This window comes from Agrilus planipennis, unplaced genomic scaffold (genome assembly GCF_000699045.2).
Source record: "Agrilus planipennis isolate EAB-ADULT unplaced genomic scaffold, Apla_2.0 scaffold4, whole genome shotgun sequence".
NCBI classification, from domain to species: Eukaryota; Metazoa; Arthropoda; class Insecta; order Coleoptera; family Buprestidae; genus Agrilus; species Agrilus planipennis.
This window is the reverse complement of record NW_020442463.1, coordinates 508,722-531,601: the sequence shown is the minus strand read 5'-3', so window position 1 is coordinate 531,601 and position 22,880 is coordinate 508,722. Positions and strand designations below refer to the sequence as shown.

General features: G+C 33.5%; 1 protein-coding gene across 2 annotated transcripts in view; it reads left to right on the top strand.

The window, feature by feature from the left end:
• LOC108736854 overlaps positions 1 to 22,880 on the top strand; it is a 59,388-nt gene that overhangs the window by 16,319 nt on the left and 20,189 nt on the right. The window contains exon 2 of one of the 2 annotated variants that reach the window (XM_018469441.2): positions 3,122 to 3,368. The exons of the other annotated variant lie outside the window; for it this stretch is intronic. Coding sequence (XP_018324943.1) covers positions 3,122 to 3,216 — 95 coding nt within the window. The 3' untranslated portion in view covers positions 3,217 to 3,368. Of the gene's footprint in view, positions 1 to 3,121; positions 3,369 to 22,880 lie in introns of those variants that run through there. 2 annotated transcript variants of the gene reach the window in all.

Below are 22,880 nucleotides of genomic sequence, written 5' to 3'. Positions count from 1 at the left end.
GAAAACTTAATGCGATTACCGTGAAAGATAAGTACCCTTTGCCTCTTATAGAGGACCAGATAGACAGACTAGGAGGAAACATTTTCTTTACTGGGTTAGATATGGCTTCAGGTTACTACCAAGTCCCAATGGCTGAAGAGTCCATTAAGAAAACCGCGTTCGTAACACCCGATGCGCATCTAGAATTTGTACGAATGCCATTCGGGTTGTGCAACGCGCCGGCGGTTTATCAACGATTAATAAACGATATACTAGGTGACTTAAAATATACTATCGCCTTTCCTTATATTGATGATATCATACCGTCGGTTACTTTTGAGGAAGGTTTGGATAGGCTGCATAAAGTTTTAGAAGTACTAAAAGAAAACGACTTAACTCTACAATTGAGTAAATGCACATTCTTTAAAAGAAAAATTGAGTACTTGGGGAGAGAAATTAGTAGCGAGGGTGTACGTCCGGGATCAGTAAAGGTAAAAGCTGTGATGGAGGTGTCAGATCCTCAAAATATAAAGCAAGTAAGACAATTTTTAGGATTGTCTGGTTATTTTCGGAAGTTTATCTAAAATTATGCGCACTAAGTGAAACCATTAACACGGTTACTTAAAAAGGATACCAAATGGTCCTGGGGCGAAGAGCAAAAAGCAGCCGTTCAAAACATTAAAACCACTTTATCATCAAAACCTATTTTAGCAGTATTTGACCCTAAACTACCAACCGAACTACACACGGACGCGAGTTCAATAGGAGTAGCCGGTATGCTAGTACAGAAACATGACATAGGGATAAAAGTAGTCGCTTATTTTAATAAGCAAACCACCCCGAACAAAAACTACATCATTCGTATGAATTAGAAACCATGGCGGTCGTATTATCTTTACAACATTTTAGGGTTTACCTACTTGGTATCCAATTCAAAATAGTCACCGACTGCAGTGCATTACGTGCAATTTTTGTTAAGAAGGACTTACTGTCTCGAATATGTCGATGGTGGTTACAAGTCCAAGAGTATACGTTCGATGTGGAACATCGAGCGGGTACTAAAATGAGCCACGTCGATGATCTTAGCCGTAACCCCATCGAAGAATACATAAATGTTATTGATTTAACCGAAGCAGATTGGATTATTGCGGCCCAATCACAAGACGACACCATAGCTAAAATCAAAACTATACTTAGTGAGGGTACGCGAAATCGAAACACTAAACAATATTTTGACAACTTTTTGTTAAAAAATGACAAAATTTATAAAAGACTCCCTGATGGAGAAAATGTTTGACTAGTGCCAAAAGGATGCAAGTGGCAAATATGCAGGTTATGCCATGATGACTCTGGTCATTTAGGATTTGAAAAGACACTTAAAAGAATCGCCGAAAACTATTGGTTCCCCAAAATGCGCGGCTTTGTAAAGAAATATGTACAATCATGTCTATCTTGTATGTATTATAAACATCCTTCTGGTAAAAAGGAAGGTCAAGTGTATTCAATCGAGAAGGTGCCAGTACCTTTCGATACACTTCATATCGATCATTTGGGGCCATTTGAGAAAAGTTCGAAAGCAAACAGTTATATTTTGACCATTATAGACGGATTCACAAAATTTACAATTCTTGAAGCAGTGAAAGATACGAAAACAAAACACGTGATTAACACATTACTCAGTTTATTTTATATTTTCGGGACCCCACGACGTATAATAAGAGATAGAGGTTCGGCCTATACGTCCAAAAAGTTTGAATCGTTTTGTAATAAATATGGTATTCATCACACTCTAAATGCGGTAGCCACGCCTCGGGCAAATGGCCAGTGTGAGCGTGCAAACCGGGTTGTGCTAAATACCCTAGCAGTAATGGCTGCAGGCATGAAAGAGTCCAAATGGGACACACTTGTTAAGCCAATTCAAGGTATTCTGAACTCTACAGAAAATAAAACCATAGGTGTTTCACATTTAGAAGTTCTGGCGGGATACAAAGGGCGAAACATCGCAGAAGCGAAAATTCTTAGCGTTGTGCAAAATGAGGTAGAGCGACTAGATTTACAACAAGTAAGAGAAAATGTGAGTAAACGGATCGTTAGAGATCAAAATGTTCAAAAGAAGCGATTTGATAAAACCCGTAAAAAAGCAAAACAATATACTAAAGGTGAAATAGTAATGATACTAAAAACAAGCATACAAGCTACAGGTAGTAGTCAAAAACTCGCACCATCGTTTAGGGGACCATTCAAAATCACAAGGGTTTTGTATAATGACAGGTATGAGGTAGAGGACCTTCGGGAAGGCATGAAACGGTCACGAACAGTTGTAACCGTCGGCCAAATGAAACCTTGGATACTCCTAAGAGGTGAGAAGATGACATAGGGCCACCATTTTACTAAGTTAAAAGGCACATGTCCTCTTCAAAAAAAAAAAAAAACAATAATAATAATAGTAATAATTTTCAGGATGAATGAGAGTATGTCTGTGATACGCTAAAGTGAAAGTACAAATGAATGAAATATGAACAATTTTAAGGATGACATTATGAAAACGCACACTAATTATGTATGTATGATTGTGAAATATGGCCGTGTGCAAATGAAAACAAAAAAGGCTATGAGAGTGACATATGGTCACAATATTACTGGCAAGGGCCAAACATTGTTAGGATTCATCAAAAGAATAGGTAGCAAATATGTCATTGACCAAAGTGGTCAATATCAATGTATGTGTACCCTGCAAGGCTAGCTAGCTAATGTTGAAACGACACAAAATCGCTAAAGAATGAATGAAAATACATATGTACGCATGTGTATAAGGATGATAGTAAAACAAAACGTGACAAAGGGATGTCATGAAAACGCAGCAATGGCTAACAAAATTACTCAAAGGAATGATCTAATGTTTGCTCTGTAGCGATGACTACTGTGACATATGAGATCACTTAATCTAGAGCACAATGATTGTCTAGTAGCGATGGCTACTATGACTTCTTTGTAGCGAGGGCTACTGCGACATAAGGTCACGTATGTTAAGGCGACAATGGTTGCCAAGTGCCAAGGGCTACTTATAAAGTGAAAGTGTTGAATGAGTCCAACTACTATTCTTATGAAGTTTTTACTTTTTTAATTTAATTTTGTTTCATAGATAACGATAGTTGTCAAAGCCAACCGGAAGATGATGTTGAACCACACTATGGTGGGGTTCAGAACTATCAATCTGAGGACAGCTTGATAAAATAGGATGGCCGAATGTAAGAGGTACAAGAAAGGGGCTTTTCCTGGTAGCCGATCGAGAGCCGATGTTTGGGTTATGTTATCAGGAAAGGCGCCTTAGGAAGGTCAACACGAGCGGTGTGGATGAAATTGTAACAGGATGACAAACTGGATTATTATATGCTAAGACGTGACGATGAAAGGTTGTATATAAAAAGTCGATGTATGGACCATGAAAAATATATAGTGTTATTCGTTTTGAACCTTGAACTGTTTAGTTTAATTTCAACCCTTACATGAAGTAGTTTGATNGAGCGATGTGGATGAAATTGTAACAGGATGACAAACTGGATTATTATATGCTAAGACATGACGATGAAAGGTTATATATAAAAAGTCGATGTATGGACTATGAAAAATATACAGTGTTATTCGTTTTGAACCTTGAACTGTTTAGTTTAATTTCAACCCTTACAATTCGCTAATTTATTACTTATATTAAAGGAATGCGACATTAAAAGTAAGTAAACAATTCGGAAATAATCTGTTACTGTCGTTTTGTATGAAGAAGGTAGGATAATTAGAGGATTATTATTCGAAAACAAGAACTATATAGTACCTGTATCAACGATTTCTGCAGTGAACAATAGTTATTCTAAGTTTATTTAATTTCTGACAAATTATAGTCATTAAATTCCCCTATCTTTTGTATACGTGTGTACGTATAAGTAGTTTTATTGCATCATTCATTTCTTCTAGGAAAAATAAATCGAAATGACCTTGTTCCTCCTTCATTACAGGTGATAACCTGTCGTGCATTGATGATTCATTCTAATTATTCTAGAAAAAAATCAAAATGACGTCATTCTAAATATTCTAGAAAGATTCTGGTCACCTAGCTTTCCCTCACTCCTCCATCTCGAAAGAGTATGTATATCTCTGCACGTCAGAATCAGTTTACTTATCAGTGAGGTGGTCTTCTGACAGTTATCAATAAAATAAAAATAACAATAATGACAAGCAGCAACCAGATGGCTTCTTGGAATTTAAAAGAACTATCAAAGGTGTATGTACGGAAGTTTAGCAGTCACCTATTAAGGTATCAATTACAGTTTAATAATGATGGAGCGAAGGTTGGCGTGGGATTAATAAACTATGAAAAAGGTTCCCTGAAGAAATTAATAGACGAAACCATAGTACTATTAAAAACAGAAGTCGGCTAATCTTCCGGTGATAAAATGCGAATAATCGCTAACAATGAGGGTTTCAAGCATCCCATCTCTACGGCTACAGATATTAATATTTCAGCCACTAATATATTAGACCAAATCGAAAATATTGTGACGTCGATCGAAGAGGTGGATATTTTAGCTACGAAGTTTGACATACAAGTTTTTAAGATACCACGTGGCACCGGACGAACGAACATGCTAGATTTGAAACAGAACCGTCATACAAAACGTCGCATTGTCCGAATAAACAATGATGATAACTTGTGTGGCGCTAGGGCCGTTGTAACCGCTCTAACGTACCACACAAACACTTTTCGACAATTGGAAGATTTTCTAGATGTACAAATTAAAATCGTGTGTGCCGAAAATTTTAACAGCGTTATTTATTCCGGACCCGAAAATCCAATCACACTGTATCTATATAAAAACAAAAACCATTACGATGTAATTAGTAGTATGACCGGGTTTTACGGTCGTGTTTATTATTGTAATATGTGTGACACTTGTTACAATAATAAAGGCATGCACACATGCAAAGAGATACCTGTCTGCACACTGTGTAAACAACCGTCTCACGATTCAGCAACCCGAAATAAAATCTACTGTAATGATTGTAATAGATATTGTTTCAATGATGCTTGCAAAGATAAACACTCCGTTGTTTGTGCAGCAATTTATAAATGTTTATCTTGCAATAGACTTTGCGATCGTCAACGGCCGCATAAGTGCGATTTCACAGTATGTAAAAATTGTGAAAAATTCGTTGAGATGGCCGAACACTGCTGTTATATCATGAATAAAGATAGCAAGGGCGGGATTTGTGATGTACCGTGCACATGTAACAACCGCAGTAGCGATCGCAATAAAGGGTGTCTCTACCAGAAAAATCAACATGATTTAACTTAATTAACCATAAGTCATGATGGATAACTCAGGATAATTCACGATGATTTATGACAACTTACGATAATTTACATTAAATAATTTACGATGATTTACGATAAACAATTTTCCAACAATCTTACTTGAAATGTACTCAATAAACACACACAATTATAAATTATTGCAAAATGTAAAGAAAAGAACAACCTGTTGAAGACAATTTTTTTATTAACAGAGATTACAATCATACTTATATACAAATGTACCCTTAACAATCATACTTAAAGTATACCCTTCAAAATAGGCACATACAATAATAGGAAAAGAAATTAGCCCAATGTGTAAAAGTAACATTTCTTTTATTATTATTGTATGTGTCTATTGTCAAGGGTACATTTCAGGTATGATTGGTAAGGGTACATTTGTATATAAGTATGATTGTTATATCTATTAATAATAAAAAAAATTGGCTTCAACAGGTTATTTTCTTTACCATGGAACATTATGGAAAATTTTCAATAATTCATAATTGTGTGTGTCTATTGTTAGGGGTACATTTCATGTGAGCCTGTTAGAAAATTATTCTATTATAAATTATAAATCATCGTAAATTGTTTAAGGTAAATCATCGTAAGTTGTCGTAAATTACCGTAAATTATAGTAAGTTATTTATCATAACTTATAGTTAATTAAGGTAAATCATCGTAAATAAACGTAAATCATAGTAAATTACCGTAACTCATCCTAAATCAAAATCGGTGATCTATGTCATCGCGAATCGTAGTAAATTGTCGTAAATTATCGTACCTCATAGTCAATCGGTAATCGTAAATCATCGTCACTTCGTCAACTATCCGAAGAAGGAAAATGGTCCTGAAGATAGCCAGAACATAAATAATAAAACGCTTGTACGTAAAGTGGTAGGTTCTGAGCTGGAAAAGCTGGATCATGTAGCTCATCGGCCGACATCAGTACGAGTACCTAACTGTTTTTTTTAATTATTAAAACATGGAAAAAATAAAATAAAAGTTAAAGAAATTACATAAATAATAAAACGCTTGTACCTGAAGTGGTAGGTTCTGAGCTGGAAAAGCCGCATCTTGCAGCTCTTCAGTCGGCATCAGTGCAAGTACCTAACTGATATTTTTTATATTATTATTATGTATGTAACACATGCAGTAAAATAAAATAAAAGTTAAAAAAATTACATAAACAATAGCACTTGTATGTAAAGTGGTAGGTTCTGATTTCGAAAAACTGAATCATGCAGTTCTACATCAGTACAAGTACCTAACTGATATGAGTTATACCCGGGGAAAAAAGACTATCTCAAATCCAAAAAAAAGACAGTTCGTAAACCCGTGAAGAAAAAGTATAGGGTTAAGTTGAAACAGCTTTTTCAAAATCCAGCAGCATTACCATTTTTTTTTTCACAAATTGACACTATAGCACATCAATTTATCAAGCCATTCAAAATATAAAGAAAACTTTAACAATAAACGACATTCTAATTCATGTANATTAGATAAATTGCAGGTACACAGTAAGTAGTACTTCTCAGCTTTATATCTATGCATTATTTTTTATAACAAGTTCAATATATTATTTATACCTAAATTCATGAAAATGTCGAATAGAAAAGAATTATTGAAAAAATTAACTAACATAAGTGAAGAATGTTCAAATATAGAATCAGATAGAACTGACTCTGAACTAGCATCTACAGAAGAGGGAACGGTTCACAAACAAAGTGAATCATCTGAAAGTAAATATAGCAGTGAAGAGTTGAGCACTGATGATGAAAAAGAAAATGTATTCAATATGTCCAGAAAAAGGTGTCAAATGCAAATCATTTAAGACTCCGATGGAGAAACAGAAAACAGTTTTCAGGAGATCGTGACAGCTCAGTGGACAAGATTTCACGATAGTGGTATTCCTGGAAGATTACCATCTACTTTTATTTTTAAGGATGTGAAAGGACCAACAGGCTACGCAAAAAAAAATATTATGGCAGATGATGTTATTAGAGAATTTTGGTTGATAATAGATAACCATATGATGAAACATATAAAAAAAGTGCACTGAAGAAGAAGGTCGCCGAATTATGAAGAAAGACTGGACAACATCATTACCGGAAATACGTGCATTTATAGGGATTTTACATGCTCGAAGAGCTTTACAAAGAATAATTTGAAATTGAGCTATTTATGGTCAGCAAAGTGGGGACCCGAATTTTTCAAAAAAACTATGGCAAGAGAAAAATTCAAGCAAATCTTACGATTTATTCGTTTTGACAAAAGGACCGAAAGAAGTAAGCGTCTACGAACAGATAAATTTGCCTTGATTTCGGAAATATGGAATAAGTTCATTGATAACAGTCAGGCTTGCTATAAACCAGGGCAAAATATAACAGTCGACGAGCAATTATTTCCTACAAGAGCTAGGTTACATACCCAACAAACTCAATAAATTTGGCATTAAATTTTGGCTTGCATCAGATGTTGACAACAAATATGTTTTGAATGGTTTTCCTTACTTAGGGAGAGATGAACAACGACCACCGTCAACGCTTCTGAGTGAATATGTTCTTCTGAAACTTATAGAGCCATATACAAGATGTGGAAGAAATATTACGACCGATAACTTTTTCACTAGCTTGTCATTAACTACAAAATTATTGTATAAAAACTCTAGTTGGAACTATTAGAAGAAACAAAAAAGAACTACCTCAAGCAGCCAAACAAAAAAAAGATAGCATGCCTCGTTTTTCCACTCTACTACCTAAATCAAAGAATTGTGTTCTTACAATATATAAAAGTAAACCAAATAAAAGAGTGTCTTCTTAGTTCGAAACATAAATTTATAAAAATTGATAAAAGTGATAAAAAAAATGGAATCCGTAAAATTTTATAATAGTACAAAATATGGAGTTGATATGTCTAATCAAATGGCCAGAAAATATACAGTTCTCGTAGGTGGCCCCTACAAATATTTTTCAATGTTTTAGATCTGGCTGCTATAAATGCCTGGATTTTGTATAAAGAAACAACAGGAATACAAATAGAGAGAAAAAAGTTCTTGTTTCAATTAACAGAACAGCTTTCCGCCGAATATAGAAATGCAAGATATAAAGAACCTGAAAACCCACAAACATCAAATGCAATCTTCCCTAACAATAATAAGGTAGACTGTGACCCTAAACAACGCAGATTTTATCAAGTACGACATTGTCACAATAACAAAATAATAAATATTTGTGACAAGTGTAAAAGGTATGTATGTGGAAAATGTACGCATGAAAAAATTGCCAGTTTTATTTGCAAAAAATGTGCAGACAATGATTTGTAAAGTTTTTATTGTTTAATATTTACCAATAACATATCATATAGCCGTAAATAATATAAAGGAAGATTAAAAAATATTTTTTTATAATTGTCATTACGGTAAATCATCGTAAATTAGTGGAAATTATCCTAAATCATCGAAAATTATCGTAAACCATAGTTACTAATCGTAAATTATTTATTGTATACCATTGTAAGTCGTAGTTAATTATCGTAAACCAACGTAAAATATCGTTAACCATAGTAGCTCATCGTAAATCATCGTAAGTAAGCGTAAATCATCATAAATTATCGTAAATCACTTAAGTTATTTATCGTAAATCATTATCAATTAGCGTAAATCAACCATAGTAGATCATCTTAAATTATCGGTAACCATAGTAAATCATCGTAAATTAACGAAAATCATCGTGAATTATCATAAATCATAGTAACTGATCGTAAATTATTTATCGTAAATCATAGTAAATCGTATTAAATTATTTATCGTAAATCATCGTAAGTTGTCATAAATTATCGCGAATCATCGTAAGTTATTTATCGTCAATTATTGTAAATCTTCGTAAATTATCGTAAATCATAGTACGTTATTAACGTAACTTACGTTTAATCAATGCAAATTAAGGTTATTCAGCGTAAATTTTAGTAAATCATCGCAAATTATCCACAATTATCGTAAATAATCGGACATTTTCATAAAATGGGGCATTATACGTCAAGCGGACAACCAAAAAGAAATGAAGTCGTGAATTTTGTTTATACTCTGGTCAGTTATACTTCTAGTTGACGAGGATATGTACACCCAATTTTTTTTTCGTATGATGCTTTATTGCTGAATTATGAGCGTTTCAAAATTTACTAAGAATGAAGTCATGAATTTTTGGATGCTTATTATCTGTATCAATTAATTGGTAAAAAACTAAAAAGTATTGTTTCTTATAGTAAAATAGTTGAAGCTTTTAATTTTTTTGTCGAATTCTAAATTTGATTTTTCAATGTATAGTAAGCGGAAGTGAAAATTACAAATCGATATTTGAGTAACTTCAGCACTTTTTTTTTATTTTTTTTTAACTTGAATTAACGCTTTAAATGTACTAATTCTTCACAAAAAAAAAATTAAAACGTGATCACCAATAGTTTAAGACTTACAGCACATAAAGTACATACACATAGCTGTGAGCACTTTCTAAGCAATCGGGTTTATTCGCTGGCACGCTAAAATACTACGCTATTAATATTTTATTCCTTCATTCTAACATGCAAAAATATATAAATAAACAATTTTTTTAGATAAAATTTTAGATAATAAATATTATAAATATACGCATTTGTTATAATAATGACAAGTTCATACAAAATGGTAGTTTCAAAAACTATGATACAACGGTGAAACACACCAGTAACGCCATCTAGTAGCTATAAAAAGTGTCACTAGCAATTGCAATACTAATTGTTGTTAATTGCTAGACAGATACAGCTATATGACGCCGAACTATCTCGGTAATGTGTAAAAATCCGTTATTTTTACTTGAAACTTTGACTGCTCATCAACTGGACGCGTTACTATTTCCTAATTGTTTTACTATGGCTCCCTATGGTGATCGGTGTTTTAATCCGTTCCTCTTAACTCGTCATAAAAAACGTGTGAAAATTAGAAAAATATCTAAAAGTGAAAAGTGGACAATTTCGCATGAGGTTTATGTGTGTGAGTCTTGCAGGAAACGGCTGACAGTCACAATCAAGTCAGACATCAACTGATTATTCACAAACTACCGAAGATGAAGCTTTCTTTCCGGAAGACAAGTACCAATACATTGCAACGCAGACAGACGCATCAATGGAAAACGAAGAAATTTTGAATCAGCTCAAAGAAAAGTTTAATAATCCCTCCACTTCCACATCCATCAAGACTATGATACTCACTATTGCACCGAAGTCCTGGAGTGAAAATAAACTGGTTCAAGAATTCGGAACATCCCGACGTCAAGAAAAAAAAACAAAGCAACTGATAGAACAGTTTGACATCTTGACTTCACCGAATCCTCGCGATGGTCGAAAAAATTACCTGCGGAAACTGAAAGCTTGGTAAAAAATTATTATCTTCGCGAAGATATCAATCGAGTGATGCCAGGCAAAAAAAGATTTTGTCTCCATTAAATTAGAAGATGGAAAAAGAACGCATGTACAAAAACAACTTCTGATGTGCAATATAGATGAACTTTATCAAAAGTTCAAAATAGAATATCCGAACGTAAAAGTTGGCTTAACAAAGTTTTTTACATTAAGGCCCAAACAATGCGTCTTTGCTGGAGACTCTGGAACACATGGTATGTGTATGTATGTATCACCAGAATGTTAAATTAATGTTGAGAGGAGGAAACATGGCTAATCTAACATCTGGAACTACCATGCATCTTTCATCCTATAAGCTGTGCCTACAAATAATGATGTGTGTCAATCCAACGCCGAAATGTCATTTAATGTCTACGACAGTAAAATCTGCAAATGAGAGTTGCTCTTCCTGCTCTAGTTTTAACGGAATACGTGATCATTTAAAAATTGTATTTGATGAAAATCAAGTGACCAATATTCAGTTTGAAAAATGGGAAAGTACAGATCGCTTCACGATAGCCACCCAAGTGCTTTCTACTGATGAATTTGTTTGTCTAACGCTTTGAACATTTTGAAGCCGCATGCATATATCACTGAACAACAAACGCTTTATTTCAGAACTTTAAAGGAAACCATCTCTGAAGGCGAAATTCTCGTTCAATGTGATTTTGCCGAAAATTATAGTTTTGTAGTACAAGATGCTGCCCAATTATTTCATTGGAATAATGATCAAGCTACGCTTTTGACATCTGTTTATTATTATAAAGATGGAGATGACATTAAATATGGAACCATCATCATGATTTCGGATGATTTAAAGCATGATACTGCCACATTCTACGCTTTTCAAAAAATACTGCACCAGCACCTTGATGAGCACAGAATTGCGGTTTCTGTCATAAAATACATCACAGATGGGGCTCCCCAACATTTTAAGAATAGGTTCAATTTTGTGAACCTATTTTACTATAAACAAGATTTTAAGAAAGGCGCACAGTTACACTTCCATGTCACCGCTCATGGAAACGTTTGGCAACCCATGCAGGTTTACAGTCTACTACACCTATAAGGTTATGTGAATGGGCCAAGTCAACATTGACTGAGACTTCTATTTACTACTGCTCGAAGAAAAGTATTCAACAAGAGTGAGATTTTCCACGAGTCCGTTTCGCTTCCGCTATCACCGTTCCAAGAACTAAACAACTGCATGCTTTTCTTCCAACCAACGAGGGTTTATGTGTAAAGAGAATTAGTGCTAGTACAAATAGTAAAATTGCAAAAATTACAAAATGAATCTCTATTTTTGTTAATACTGTTTCAATCGCAATAAATAAAATGTCTAACTACTGGCGATCACGTTTTAATTTTTTTGGAAAGAATGAAAGAAATCGTTAATTTTTACATTTTTGCATGTTAGAATGAAGGAATAAAATATTAATATAGTATTTTAGCATTTTAGCGAATAAACCCGATTGCGTGTATGTACTCTATGTGCTCTAAGTCTTAAACTATTGACGATCACGTTTTAGTTTTTTTTGTGAAGAATTAGTACATTTAAAGCTTTAATTAAAGTAAAAAAAAATAAAAAAAAAAGTGTCGAAGTTACTCAAATATCAATTTCAAATTTAGAATTCGACAAAAAAATAAAAAACTTCAATTTCTAGTTATGTCCTTGAACCTATATACAACCGACGAGCGTGAGATGTTACCATGAGAGCGTATTTTACTGATTATGCATTTTTAGTATTAGTGTTGCATCTTTCTAATATGTAATAATAAAATTGTCACTTCTTATTAGTCTCTCGATTAGAGAAGTCGCCTGCTTCAATTTTAAGCTTTTATAGTTACTTAATGAAATAATTGTTTTTAAAAATAACTTTTCATTAATTGAAAAGATAATTGGCGCTGCGAACAGGATCCGCAGAGACTTTAACTACAGAATAATTCATAGCGAATTATTCGAAAAGTCGTGAGTTTCAACTCTTTGTTGCGGATACGAAAACGTCGAGCATAAAGTGTTACGTGAATATCAATAGTGATCATAGCGTTGCTTGTGCCTGTTGTTACAAGGATAATCTTCAATCGAGAGGATTTCCCCTGCCGAATTTGATAGACAAACTTGGACATCGACCCCGCCTGTTGGAGGAGACTACAAGGATGTTTTTATCAGCTAGCCTGTAAGTCTTTGCATTCCTTTTTAAGTAATTCCATTGCATCCCTTTAATACGTATGTTAAATGTATAGAGATAGAACTCCTATCAATTCTACAAGTTCAGATAGTGATTCTGATTTAGAAACTTTAGGGGCATTGAAACGAAAACTACTTGGTTTAAGTAATACTACATTTACTTCAGTTAAACAAAATATTAAAATGGCTCAGCCCTCACAATTAGAATTAAATTTAGCTAACGATATGATTCCTGAATATTCAGGTGGTTCCAAAAACTTAGCCTATTTTATTAAACAGTCGGAACGGTTTATTTCGTTTTTTGAAAATAAAACCGACGTTAACTGTCTTTTAAATAAGTTACTTTTCGAACAAATTAAATCAAAGATCGTAGGTGATGCGAGAGAAACATTATATCTTCTGCTGAAACGTGGACTCAAGTAAAAGATGTTTTAATAACTCGTTTTGGTGATCCGCGAAATGAGGACCTTTTACTTAACGATTTAGTTACATGCTTTCAGTTATCAAATGAAAGCTATGAAAACTATTATGAACGTATCAGACAAAAACTACAAACGTTACTAGAATATGTTAATTTGAGAAATCCGAACGTTGATATCAGGATTTAACAAGCTTTAAATACGTTTAAAACAGGTTTGTTAGAACCGTATTGTTCCCATTTATTTAATATAAATCCGTTAACAATAGAATGTTGCTTAAATTAATTGCGAAAATATGATAATAATAGACAAGTTAGTTTTATGAACTTTATGAAACCGGCAAAAGGCTCCCTTGTTTGCTAAGAAAATCCCACCTGTTCAAAATCAAAGACCTCAATTTAATTACAAACCACAGCTGAATTTCTCTCAGAATATTCAACGGCTGGGACCCATTGTACCTTTTTGATCTCAGTTTCAATCACGGCAACTATTCCCACAACAATCAGTTAATGTACAGTCACGACCAGTACAAATGCATTATCCGACTAATTCTCAAGTTTTCGGGAAAAAGCAAGAATATAAACCCACACCAATGTCTACATCGACTAGATTTACACAACCAAAGTCTCAAAATTATTTTGCAAATACAAATACTCAACCTAGAAATTTTATTGCGGAACAATTACATAATATTGAGGATTCAGAGCAAACGCTTTGTGAATCAGAGGATTAGTATCACAATCCCTCAGATTTTGAACAACAGCCTCATAACAATGACGACTACGTAGAAAATGCGGAAACAGGGACAGAAAATTTTCCCGACCAGCCATGTAGTTAAGTGGCACAATCAATTCGATGCACTTTTAGGTAGCGAGGATTTCTATAAGTTAGGTGCGAAAATTGATTATTCTAATAAAGTATTGCAAATAGGTAATGTAAAGATACCTTTCTTAGAATATATAAATAATCACAATTTTAGGCCGTTTACCCAAAAAATTAGTAAAACGATTAAAGTACCCGTTAATATCCACGAAGGAGAAATTTTAATACCTGAAACGGAATTGGACCAACACATACGAATTCCCGAATCGATAGCTTTTGCAGAAAATGGATTTTGCTTATTACCTTTTGAGGAAGAAAGAACGTGCGAAATTAATTTCAATCATCCTATTAATGTTCAGCCAGTCTTTAATGTAGAAGTGCGTCAACCTTTTATTCGGCATTCGGACCCTGATCTTCTAAATTCGATAAGAATTAACCACTTAAATGAAGAAGAACGAATTAAAGTTATGGAACTGTGTGCGAAATATGAAAGTATTTTCTTTAATGAAAACTGCGATTTATCTTTTACGAATGCTGTTAAACACAATATTAGGACTATTGATGAAACTCCGGTCTATAGTAGATCTTATCGATATCCTTATCACCTAAAAGAAGAAATACAACGTCAAATACAGAAGTTATTGGATAACAAAATTATTAGGCCATCTATTTCGCCATACTCGTCACCGGTTTGGATCGTTCCAAAGAAACTGGACGCGTCAGGTAGAAAAAAATGGAGGTTAGTTATAGACTACCGTAAGTTGAATGATAAAACGATCGAGGATAAATACCCTCTTCCAAGAATTGACGAAATTTTGGATAATTTAGGCAGATGTGTTTATTTTAGTACATTAGATTTGGCACAAGGTTTCCATCAGGTTGAAGTAGAAGAGAAATCGATTGAGAAAACCGCGTTTAGTGTGAACAACGGACACTATGAATACTTAAGAATGCCTTTTGGCCTCAAAAATGCACCTTCGACGTTCCAAAGAGTTATGGACAACATTTTTAAAGAATACCTCTATAAATTCTGTTTTGTGTACATGGATGACATACTCATCTTTTCTAAATCTTTGCAGGACCATCTCATTCACATAAAATTGATTTTTGAAAAATTAAAACAGTTCAATTTAAAAGTTCAACTTAATAAATCAGAATTTTTAAGAAAGGAAGTTGCATTCTTGGGTCATGTTGTAACACCTCAAGGTATAAAACCGAACCCGGAAAAAATTAAGGCCGTCCAACGTTACCCATTACCGAAAACAACTAAAGAAATTAAAAGCTTTTTAGGACTAGCAAGTTACTATCGACGCTTTATCAAAAACTTTGCCAAAATTGTACAGCCGTTTAACAATTGTTTAAAAAAAGGAACTGTCATAGATGTTAATAATCCGAACTATACCGAATCATTTCATAAGTGTAAAGAACTTCTAACCAACGCTCCTATACTTCAATATCCTGACTTCACAAAACAATTTACAGTTACCACTGACGCCAGTAATTACGCCATGGGCGCTATTTTATCCCAAAAAGACAAACCAATAGCATACTATTCCCGGACACTCAATTCTGCTGAGCGTAACTACTCGACTATTGAACGAGAACTTTTGGCAATAATAGACGCGACAAAACATTTTCGACCTTATATTTATGGAAAGAAATTTTTAATTGAAACCGATCATGAACCTTTACGTTGGCTTTTCAAACTCAAAGAACCCAATTCACGTCTTGTTAAGTGGAAATTAAAATTAGAAGAATTCGACTATGAGGTCAAGTACAAAAAGGGTAAAGAAAATTCTAACGTTGATGCTTTGTCCAGAGTGGAAATTAACATGCGGGAAATCGCGACAGATGATACCGATCTACTCTCAATTTTACCCAATGTCGATATCGAAGATGTTTTAGACCCGACCGATTTAGACGATATCTTAGAAAATGACGGAGGAGAAACGCAGCATACTGCGGCCGAAGACCCTATTTGTTCAGTACCAATTTCTGAAAAACCGGTTAATGAATTTCTACATCGATTAATTTTTAGTTTTAATCCATGCTACGAAATTAAGCTTACGCGGCCATTTCAAAAATATACCTATGAAATATGTATTAGACAAGGGAATGAAAAACACGATATACTAAAAGCAATAAAAGAGGTAGTAGTACCAAAAACGTTATATGGTGTTTTCTTTAAAGACAAAGAACTGGAAATCATTTTTTCTAAATTGATTGCAGACGTTTTTAAGAGTAATGAAATGAAATTTGTTAAAAGTAATTTGTACGCTAAAGACATTGTCCAAAGGGAATGAAAAACACGATATACTAAAAGCAATAAAAGAGGTAGTAGTACCAAAAACGTTATATGGTGTTTTCTTTAAAGACAAAGAACTGGAAATCATTTTTTCTAAATTGATTGCAGACGTTTTTAAGAGCAATGAAATGAAATTTGTTAAAAGTAATTTGTACGCTAAAGACATAGTCCAAAGTGAAAAACAACACGAAATTATTAATAACTACCATCGATTAAATCACAACGGAATAGAAGAATCATACAAACATCTAAAAAGACAATTTTATTGGCCAAAAATGAAGGAACTTATAAACAAAATAATAAACGAATGTGAGACTTGCCTACAAGCAAAATACGAAAGTCATCCCCACAAAATTGCTTTTTCAGGACCTTTGTTAGCTAAACGTCCGTTCGAAATTATTCACATCGACATTTTTCAATTTAACTCTAATAAATTTCTTACCATAATCGATTTGTTTACAAAATATGCCCAGGCTTATTATGTACCCGATGTAACTTGTATTACCATAATGAATAAATTGAGACATTACTTTTCACACCACAACCATCCCAGAAAAATTGTTGCAGATTCAGGTAATGAATTCACAAATTATATTTTAAAAGAATATTGCTCGGTTTTTAAAATCGAATTACATATTACTACAGTTGACAATAGTACTTCAAATTCACCCATTGAACGCTTCCATTCTACCATCTTAGAAAAGATCAGAACATTATCTTTGGAAAATCCCTATGAAACCCCACAAAATTTAATGATTAGTGCAATTTTAATTTATAATCAATCAATACATACCTCTACTGGTTATACTCCGCTTGATCTTTTGTATGGACCTTACGATAATTTGCATTTATACGAGGTTGATTTAGATAAAACAGTTTATCAACAATATAATGAAAACAGGAGAAAAGAAATTATTCCATTTTTCGAACAAGNACCTGAAGAACTAAGAGAACATAAAAATGCAGAAGATTGGAAAAAAGATAGAAAACTAGCTCTAGATAACACTATAAAATCACATGAATATAATAAAAAATTATTTGACAAAAACAGAAAAGAAAATGAATTCAATACAGGGGATTTAGTATACATTGAAAACGGAAATAGATTAAATAGGAAAAAATTAGATGAACTTAGAATTGGACCATTCGAAATAACAGAGAAAATATTAAATACAATAATTAAAATTAAAACTGGAAAAAGAAAAGAAGAGACAGGATTATTCCATATAACAAAATTAATACCAGAATAAACAGTAGATAATAAAAATTCCCATAAGAATTTTCACGGTGGGAGGGGGAGATGTAAAGAAAGTACTTTCTTCATCATTTTTTTTGCCGTGCTCCATGTATTGCGCGCGCCCTTTAATTAATGCCCGCTAGATAAAACAACATATAAGATTACTAGCAGATTTTGAGGTTTGCAGAATAATACGTCAAGAGAAAAATCAGTATGCAGAATAACCAAGAAAGAGATGCACATTACATCAGTGAATTAATAAATAGATTTTTGAGTATTAAGAGTGTTAATTAAGTAATACAAAGGAGTGATAATAATAAACTTCCATTGTTATTTCTTTTGTTTTACAGGTAACTTTGTAATTATTGTAAATAGTGTAAATAATGTAGTAACATAAGATATTATTAAGAAGTTAGGGTAGAAATATTGAGCAGTTGTATATATGTGTGTGTGTGTGTGTGTCGGTAATTCTAAGAAAATTCAAGTAGGTTAAGTTGTAAAGTCAAACCAGATGTTTTATTTTGCTAGATGCCAAGGGTAGTTTTTAAGTTGTTTTCTGTAAGGTGAAATCGGTCGAACCAAGTACCCAGGTAGTCGAAAAAAGGACAGAGGCTGTTGAGCGGGCACTTGGTGAAGGCGTTAGTATTGTAAATAGCAACTTATTCATTTTCATTACATATTTTTAAATTTTACAAAGTTTTCTTTTTTCTAAAAAGTCCTTGCGCTTAGGACACTTGTTCTTTTGTCAAAATCAAATTATACATTAGTGTCTCAACGAAAAACAAAAGAGATACTACAATAATATGTAATAAAAAACTTTTGCTTTGCAGAGAAACCAAACTGAGTATTATAAATTTTACAAAGTTTTCTTTTTTCTAAAAAGTCCTTGCGCTTAGGACACTTGTTCTTTTATCAAAACCAAATCATACATTAGTGTCTCAACGAAAAACAAAAGAGATACTACAGATATGCCAATGATTTGAAAGAAATACAAACGAATCTCGATACTTCTCTTTATCACCTAGATAAAATCAAAAATAATATAAACATTCAAGCAGCCATTGAATATAATATGTACTTAAGTCAAAAACTATTAAATTTCCTATTTGTATCAGAAAGAACCATCTCCTTAGCATTCAATGAAATTACAAACTTGGAACTTTTGACAACATCAGAGTTTTTAGAGATAACTAATCATTTAACAGAGATTTACAAGAATAATGAATTAATTATGATTAATTCTGACTATTTATTCGAAGTAATTGAATTTTCCAAATTTAGAGTTTTATTTGTGGAAGATACAATCACGTACGTATTATACATTCCTATTCTCAATCCTTTGCCATATACGTACCATAAAATATATCCTATCCCTAATGCAAATGACCAAACGCTACTACCCCCAGCGCAATATTACCTAGCTGGACCTCAAAATTTTTGGACCAACGAAAAATGCCGAACTATCAAAAATATTGTGTTGTGCCGAAACAAACCTATGAATGACGGGTGTTGTTTAAATAATTTAAGTTTGTGTTCCTTTGGTCAAGTGATTAATAATTATACGTTATACAATTAGATAATAATGTTGTACTAGCAGTGAGTAAAAATGAAATTACGGTAACCGAGATGTGTGGAAGCAAAGTTAAACATTTTAACGTTCATAAGAGTGTTATTATACGCTCTGACGATGAATGTAAAATTATTATTGAAAACCAAATATTTGAAAATACGTTTGTAAACTTTAGTGTAGAAATTCCTAAAATGGAACAATTAGATTTAAACATAACTAAAACGGTTTTTTTAAAACAAAGGCATTTAAATGATGTTCAAGAGTTAAAAAATGAGGCTGTTCAGTTACTGCCGAATTCTAAAGTCCATCCAGTTGTCAATTTAACGCATGTTTCAATATTTATGTTGTTTGTTATTTTAACTGTTATAATATTTTTCATAATTGCAAAGTACAAATTATGTTGATCTATAAAAAATAAATCAGTAGCCAAAGAAGACGTCATCGAAGATCAGAATTCACCGTTGTCGTAATATGAGAATCGAGGACGATTCTGTCACTAAGGAGGGAGGAGTTATGCCCTTGAACCTATATACAACCGACGAGCGTGAGATGTTACCATGAGAGCGTATTTTACTGATTATGCATTTTTAGTATTAGTATTGCATCTTTCTAATATGTAATAATAAAATTGTCACTTCTTATTAGTCTCTCGATTAGAGAAGTCGCCTGCTTCAATTTTAAGCTTTTGTAGTTATTTAATAAAATAATTGTTTTTAATTAATTTTCTTTTACTATAAAAATACTTTTTAGTTTTTTTTACGAATTAATTGATACAGATAAGAAGCATCCAAAAATCCATGACTTTATTCTTAGAAAATCTTTAAACGCTCATAACTCAGCAATAAAGCATCATACAAAAAAAAACTGAGTGTACACATCCTCGTCTACTAGAAGTATAACTGACCAGAATATAAAAAAAAATCACTTCATTTTTTTTTGGTTGTCTGCTTGATGTAAAATGCCCCAAATTATAGTAGCTTTCGAAGGCGTTTAGGATGGACCACAAGAAACGAAAGTTTGAAGGACACCTTTAACATGACACAGTTCCTTGGAGATTCTGATTTTCGAACATTAATTTGTGTATGATGGAGAGAGAGAGAGAGAGAGGGGGGGAGAGGGTGAGAGGGAGAGGAAGAGAGAGGGGGAGGGGGGGGGCGAGTGCGTTAGAATTGTAGGTCAGTCGGTCGGTCGGTCCGTCGGTCGTACTCTCGCACTCGTACTCGACTACACTACTGACTGCTCCGATCTTACCTCTACGACGGTCAGGCGAAGAATGACGCGAAAGTGGTGGCTGTGAAGGGGGCAGGGCTTCACGGCGACATCAACCAATAGGAAGCGAGGACACAACGGCTGTCGACTGAATAGGAGTGGGGAAGGAAATATCCCGCCATAAGAAATACATACTACGTTTCGTCCCCTTTTGTCCTCAAGTAGTCCACTTACTACTAACGTTGGTAAAGCAAATTACAGTCATAATGATGGTACAAAGACACAAACACGAGAATCCAATATTCATCGCTGTCGGTAAACAAACAAGTATGTAATAAGTGTCCGATATAAACGGAAATCATTTCATTTACTATTGTCCAAACTTTACTAATCTATCTATAGCTGAAAAGTATGACTCAATACGACAGAAAAAATTATGTAGTAACTGTTTAGAGATCAGGCCATTTTAAACAGGATTGTAAGGCTGGAAGTTGTAAAAAATGCAAAGGTAGACATAACACGGCATTGCACACTGAAATAAATATTTTTGCACGTGGTGCTGACAAAGACAACAATGTTTCACAAAATTTAGAGCTGTGCGATGAGGCGGCACTTCAATCGTCAAAGAATCGTTCTTCCGACATTTCGGAAGCGGTACGACTTTAATCGCGGCAAATCGATAATAAAACACAGTGAGATGTAAGTGTTTATGATGAGAATACTATCCTGAAAAAACAAAACGACATGTATACTGAATCTTCGATTGCTATATGCGGTATTGCATTCAAATTCACATACAAACCAAATATTGCTTTCGACTGCAATTGCAATAAAAGATACACGCGGACACTGGCATAAATGTAATGTTCTGCTTGACTCAGGGAGTTAATGCAACTTGATAAGTAAATTATTATGCGATAAATTAAACTTAAATTATCAAAATATATTTACTAATTTAGGAGAAATCAATCAGATGGAAACAAAAATATCAAAAAAAGTCCACACAAAAATAAAATCACGAATTGGAAAATTTGAAACAGGCTTAACATTTTTAGTTTTACCAAAAATTACCGGTAAATTACAGCAAATAGAATTCGATAATACAAAAATAAGTTTCCCGTGAGAAAATTGAATTACCAGACGATCAATTTAACGTTCCAAAACAAATAAATTTGCTATTAGATGAGGAAGTATATTTTGATTTACTGAAAGAAGAACCCATTAAATTAGGACAAAATATGTCCGTTCCACAGGATACCCACCTAGGGTGGATAATTTCAGGAAACTTATGTTTAAATAATACTGTAAAGCAAACGGTATTTAGTCTCGCGACACGAATTATGAATAAAGATTTACATGATTCGTTAACGAAATTTTGGCGAATAGAGGAATTCAGAAAAGAAGATATCTTATCAGAAGTAGAACGATATTGTGAAGACTATTTAAAAAAAAAAAACACGGTAAGAGATAAAGAGGGTCGATTTGTAGTGAAATATCCACTTAAACAATAATTTAAGGACAAACTAGGCGATTCAATACCATTAGCAGGAAAGAGATTTAAAGAATAACGCCTGAGAAAAAAACAGGTTTTGAAAAATCAGTGGGGTAGAGTGGGGCAGATTCGGACATGGGACAATTCAAATTTACCACTAAAACCTGCCGCCATAATAACCAAATCCCGCCAAGAAACGTCAGTTGTGATCTAGAGTTCGTGTCATGTGAATGCACAATAAAACCTCACCTTGAAAGAAAGATATCGAAAAAATTTAAAAAATTAATGTTTTTATGTAAAAATTACATTCTGGTTGTAAGGACCTATACCTTGTTGCTGAGTTTCATTTCAAATTTCTTTAGTTTAAGTAAAAAGTGACTGGTGTTTACGTGTATAATGTACATAACCTATATCTACTGTTTTGTTTGTTTAGTGTATAGTTCGCGCTAACGGTTTTTTTGGCCGGTGGGGCACATCCGGACAAAACAGGTGAGGCAGATTCGGACTGCCCGGATGCCCACAAGATGCACCCATTAGACAAATGTATTTATGCTCCCTTCAAGACAAAATGTAAAATATCATTTAATGATGCTGCAAATCCTGGCAAAACAATAAATATAGCGGACGTGGCAAAGCTAACTGCTAAACCATATTTGCAAGCATTCATTCCAAAAAATATTGTAAGCAGTTTTAAGAACACTGGAATTTATCCTTTGAATTCCCTTGTTTACTCGGAGGATGATTTTATACCAATATATGCAACGGGTGGTTCGGAGCCTTTTCCTTCAGTTATTTCTGAAGATGTATTGAATGTTTTGGATTCTGTCAATGTAAGCTCATACACCAATGATAAGAAAGAGAACATATCTAATAACAAAG